Source organism: Papilio xuthus, unplaced genomic scaffold, assembly GCF_000836235.2.
Source record: "Papilio xuthus unplaced genomic scaffold, Pxut_1.1 DF829660.1, whole genome shotgun sequence".
Classification (NCBI taxonomy): Eukaryota; Metazoa; Arthropoda; class Insecta; order Lepidoptera; family Papilionidae; genus Papilio; species Papilio xuthus.
In genome coordinates this window covers 1,944,997-1,950,996 of record NW_013528989.1, presented here as the reverse complement: position 1 = coordinate 1,950,996, position 6,000 = coordinate 1,944,997, and the positions used below count along the sequence as shown (strand labels likewise).

General features: G+C 38.8%; 1 protein-coding gene across 1 annotated transcript in view; it reads left to right on the top strand.

Moving 5' to 3' along the window:
* Slik (Sterile20-like kinase) overlaps window positions 1-6,000 on the top strand; it is a 36,871-nt gene that overhangs the window by 20,055 nt on the left and 10,816 nt on the right. The window contains exons 12-18 of the mRNA XM_013308037.1: window positions 3-84; window positions 1,136-1,522; window positions 2,074-2,223; window positions 2,838-2,979; window positions 3,796-3,905; window positions 4,551-4,666; window positions 5,183-5,326. Of these exons, the coding sequence (XP_013163491.1) occupies window positions 3-84; window positions 1,136-1,522; window positions 2,074-2,223; window positions 2,838-2,979; window positions 3,796-3,905; window positions 4,551-4,666; window positions 5,183-5,326 (1,131 nt within the window). The remainder of the gene's footprint in view (window positions 1-2; window positions 85-1,135; window positions 1,523-2,073; window positions 2,224-2,837; window positions 2,980-3,795; window positions 3,906-4,550; window positions 4,667-5,182; window positions 5,327-6,000) is intronic.

The window sequence follows — 6,000 nt, the reverse complement described above, 5'->3', positions numbered from 1 at the left end:
AGCCCCGCCCCCCGCACGCCCAAGAAACAGCCCGCCCCGCCTCCTCCCGCCGCCGCAGCCGCTGGAAGACATATTGTCGATCAGGTACCACAGTTTTGTTATACATAAACTACATGTTAAGGACTTTTTAATAGTTTACCAGCTGTAGCCCACAACTCCGTCCGCTTGGAACTTAAAAAACAATTAGTAGCCTACATGTTCTTCCAGACTATGGTTTTATGTTTTCCTTTTGAATAAAATACTATATTTAAGTACTGAACTATGCTGTTTGAAGTTTTGAAGACGTTTTTAATTTCTAGATCGCATTCCGTCAGAAAACTAGATTTTTGGTCTAATCTTAGTGGCAATTCCAAGCATATATATGTATTTCGTTATAACTATACTTTATTAATATATTAAAAGCGAAAGTTTGGATGGATGGTGTTCAGACTTAACGCCTGCGCAAATGTTGCGGCAAACCGCCATCGCGAGAATGTTACCGATGCCCGCATCAGGCGATTGGGCAATATATATACGTCTCTGTCTATTCGTGTCACTTACCTGCAAATCATTCTGCAATTCGCATCTTTTTATTAAGTATCTGGGCTTTTTAATTTGCACCATCTATCCGCTAAAGATAGAACAGATGGATGTTAGATGGCATATCCGGAAAGACTTAATAGATCTCGCCAAAATTTAACATAAATATAGAACAAAGTCTGGAAGAATTTAACAGTGGTAGAGCGAGCTTTAACATCTTCGCAGGAATTGTCCCGACTCGCTCAGTGATATACCACGACCATACAGAAGACGTGCAGTCTGATGACTGTGCGTCCCGGAGGCCTAATTTAGTCCTCTTTTCCTTCCCATCCTTTTGCGTATTAGGAAAGGATGAGGAGCGGAAGTGGACTTTCCGGATGAGAGGATGAATGGAAAGGGAAAATATTTTCTTTCTGTGCATCCTCTCCTACGTGGATTAAAGTTAGGCAACGCATATGCAATTGTGTATGTCTATGAGCAACGGTCACTTCGCTATTTCAGCGATTTCAGGTGGCCGCTCGCTCATTTATCGATATTCCTCGGGGTCGGAGTTGCATGCGACAGCTAATATATAAATCGATTTCTATGATTAATTATATAATATTTAATTTCACAGGTATGCAGAGAAGCTGAAAAAGTTGTTGAACAAAAAACAGATAAAATAACAGAAAAATTACATATCAGCGAAATAAAACCAAAGCAAGATAATAGACTGAATAAATCAACAGAAGAGAAGATTAATACAGAAATAAGAGTGACAGAGAGAGATAAAGAACGTTCTAAATCAACTTCCACGAATTTAGATAGAGTAGTAGAGACGAGTAGAGTTACCGCAGAAGTTAATAGAATAGAAAGAGAGAATAGATCAAGGTCTGTGGATGATAAAGACAGAGTTAGTATAGAAGTGACGAGAGTTGGACGTTTGGAGAAGAAGGAATATTCAAGATCTAGTTCTGTGGAAGAAGATAGAGTGCACAATGCCGTTGAAATAAGGCCTGTTACTGTAAGTATATATTTTGACCTGTTTCAAATATTTAACCATAGACAAATCTGTAAATTTCTGGATATTTGTGAAAATAATTTTCATAAAATAATAATTTAGTTTGGATTTTATTGTTTCTATGGGTTCAGTAGTTTCGAAGCCTATTTATTTGAAATAATCAAATCTTTCCTCTTTATATTACTAGCAGTAGCCCGCGATCACTATTATGCTGACCCTCGATAGGGATAAGGGCAGGTTGATGATGATGAGCAGTAGCCTTCGATTCCGTTCGCGCAGAATTGAAAAAAATAAATTCTGGTTTATGTCTTCACGCGTTCTTGAGTAAAAGGGTAGTGACAGACAAACGGACGGACCTTAATTGATCCTATAAGGGTTTCATTTTTTTCCTTTCGAGGTACGAAACCCTAAAAACTTAATAAGTAGCCTATGTGTTCTTCCAGAATATATTCTACATTAATGCCCAAATTTTCTTATACCTTCATACAAAGATCCATCCATCCAAAAATTCGCATTTATAATATTAGTAAGAGGAATCATATTTTTATCTACAGCCGCCATCATCCCGGTCACGTGACATCAGGCCAGCAGTAGCGGCGGTGACAGTGGTGGCTGTCAGTGCTGAGCCAAACTCTTTAGCCGCGTCACCAGCAGGACTGGTCACCGTCACCACCACACATCCACCAGTATTGAATACTTTGACGGTAAGATTCAATAAAGTCAACTCTAGTCACTTTTCTCTTACCATCCGTTTCTTACAGGGAAAGGATGATAGGCAAGTTCTGTCGGAGGATGGAATGCATGGGAAGGTAAAATTAAAGTTAGGCAACGCATATGCAATTGCGTATGTCTATGGGCAAAGTCTCTTTGTTATTTCAGCGATTTCAGGTGGCCGCTTGCTCTTTGCCACCTTATAATGTAAAAAAAATAGTGTGGCATGGCATACACACAATTTTACACGCCATAATATATGTTAGATATTGGGAGTAATGATACGACCGCTAGATTAGTGCAGACTGGTTTATTGACGTCCGGTGACGGTTGTCATAGTGACGGCAGACGCAGCACCCGTTGATCCGCCTCGCACATATTATGCACTCACACAACGGGTATAGACTTACCGTAGGTTTCCGAGACCAAAATTACCGTATAAAACATTTTTATCTCTGTTTTGTCAAACATAATGGCAAGCATGATATGATTTATTCAGAAATTTTGGCTTCAGAAACCACATGAGTCCCTTATACACAAGCAAAATAAGGACCCTATTATCTTTTTAAGTGTTTAAGATTTAAACTTTTAATTTATCTCCCTCCAGTTGCCGCCCAACGCAGTAACAATATCAACAACACCACCGATAGCTGATGAAGTAGTGATTGTTGGAGCCGGCTCATCATCAGACGATGATTGCTTCGCACCATCATCACTGGACTCACTTGATTGTGCCAATTCTTGTAGTGGTGAGTTGGAATTTGAACTCATTATTGGTAACAGCAATATATAATATAGAGCTGGATGAGAGTGGCCGAGGAACTTTCTCAGTGGCGTGCCACGGGAGAGGTCTATGTCCAGCAGTGGACGAATATAGGCTGATGATGATGATGATGATGATGACGATATATATTCTAATATAAGAAAGTATAGCATTACAGTTTGTTAAATTTAGATTGAAGATTTGAAAATTTGTTTGAAAAACTGACAAAAATGAAGCCTCCATCAGAAGGATTTTATTTTATATAAACCCTGGGTTCCCGAGGCCAAAATTTCTGTATGAGAAATATTGTCATCCCTGTCATTATCTTTGACAAAACAGACATAACAACATAAACTGATATAAAAACGGCTAAACACTCATGTATATTCTTCCGGTGTCGGCATCGACTAGTTTCGAGATGATCGGGAGCCCTTCATCAGGGTGAGTGGGACTGGTATTATTTCGCGGACAACGTCCTCAGCTAATTGAGTGTTTTAGCCGTTTTCATATCAGTTTATTATAATGCCTCACGAAAGTTTGAAACGGAGAATTTGGTCTCAGAAACCTATAGTCAGTAATTCAAATTACTTGCTTATCGATTCGACGTTTTGTGTCTTTATTTTCGTATAACAATATGTTATTTATCAGGAATATATAAAATTATGTAATTTTTTTTTATGCATTAAATGTAAAATCGAATAAACGATAAAAGGATGAGATTAGCTCCTGTATTATAGTTCAAGAGCCAATGCTCCAACATATGTAAATTTAATTTTAAAATAAGCATTTATGTATTTAACAGAAAAGAGTCGAGGTCGTCGTCTGGATAGTAGCGAAGTGTTGATCCTGAGTCCCGGAGCTGCTGCTGATTCTGGAGTCTTCGATGATAGTGTAGCCAATGGACTCAATCTGGTAACTAACATTTATGTAATCTAGAATTACTTTACTAATAAGAAAAAGATGAGAAAGAGAACATTTTGGAAGGGAATGTAAAGAACAGGGAAATGGCTGTCCTCTCTCTGGCCTTTAAGTCTTTTTTCTTACTAAATTGTTAGGTATGAAAAGTTATTTTCGTGGTTTTAGGTGTCATAGCTTATTTGCGAGTTATTATAAATAAAGCGTCAGTGGTTCAATGGAGGCCTTGACTTGCAATCTGCAGCTCCTGGGTTCGAATCCCGCCATGCACCAATGTGTTACATATGTACATTTATCTTATATTGTTAGTGTGAAGGAAAACATGTTGATGTTGCACATATCTGTGAATATCAAAGATATGTGTGAAGTGATGCACTGGACCAGCATTCGCTATCACCTACCTAGACGTATCACTTAGAGTAGGTTAGACCTTCAGTGGGGACTTAATGAGCTGATGATGATAATATATTTTGAGTTACTCAAGGAGTAAAATCGCCAGGTTTCTGATTTTTTTTATTAATTTTTTAATTTACTTATATTTATTTTACAATTTTAAATAAATTTAAGGCTTGTGATATGATATGATTTAAAGGTCTGACTTTTGAGTAAAAGGTGTAATGCAGTGATGTGGTGATGTTCCAGGATACATCTCACGTGTCCGTGGTGACTGTGGGCGCGGAGGAGGTGCGCGTGCGAGACTCCGCAGCTACGCACATCGCGCTCGCGCCCACGCGCCTCTCTCCTGACAGCTTTGATAGGTAATGTGTCAATTAACATCACAAGATAACAACATGGATAGTACTGTAGGATTAAACTTATTTGGATATCTTATTGCAATTAGTAAGAGATTAAAAAAAACATAATTAGTAGTCTATGTGTTCTTCCAGACTATGTTCTATATGTATGACAAATTTCATTGAATTTAGCCATTCTGGAGATACCTTCAAACATCCATCCATTCGTCTAAATATTATTTATAACAGTAAGATATAGTATATGAAATAAAAATGCGAATGCTTAGATGGATGGATGGATGTATGTTTGTTAGTATGTCCAGAATGACTGACGGGATCTCGATGAAATTTGTCATACATATAGAACATAGTCAGGAAGAATACATTGGCTAATAATAAAGTTTTCTTTCTATTCCGCGTGGACAGAGTCGCGGGCGACAGCTAGTTTACTTTATAAGTAAATTTTGTATATAGCACTCCTGTATATCTTAAAATCCATACTAAGGGGCAACTTAAATAACACAATAAATGTTCTATTAGCAGACGATCACAATCAGACAGCGGGTCTGTCGCATCCGCGTCCTCACGTCGCGGTGCAGACGCGGACTCGTTGGCTACCACCGCCTCGCATGACTCCGCACCGCATGCAATGCCACATGACACACAATTAAATGGTGGCACAAGGTAAGGATACATCAAAAATACAAAAAAATTATCGCAAATAATCAAGTAATTACTTGAATTCGCAGAAATGCGGAATTAACGTTACCCATAGACATACGCAATTGAATTGCGAATCGACTTCCCCTTCCCATTATTTTTTATAAAAAAAGTGAAGGTGTCGGCTCATAAACAGAGAATATTTTACCTGCTTATGCGTTCCCTCCTCCATCAAATCCACTTCCACTACCCCTTCCCATTGTTTTATAAGAAAAGGGAAGAAGTCAACGCATATAAAGGGAATATTTTCCTACACATGCATCTCATCTAGAAAATCCATTTCCCCTTTCCATCCTTTCCTTACAAGAAAAGGGAAGGAGTCGACGCACAGAAAGGGATTATTTCCCCTGCTCATACGTCCCGTTCCTTAATTAAATCCACTTCCAAGGTTGGAATAGAAAGAAAAGTTAAAAGTGTCCTCCAGTACATTTTACCAGGGGTAGAGCGAGCTTTAACATCTTCGCAGGACTTGTCCCGGCTCGCCCGATGATATACCACGAGCATACAGAAGACGTGCAGTCTGATGAGTGCGTCCCGGAGGACTAATTTACTCCTCTTTCCCTTCCCACACTTTTTCTTATAACGAAAGTATGGGAAAAGTGGAAGTGTACTTTCCGGATGAGAGGATGCATGAGAAG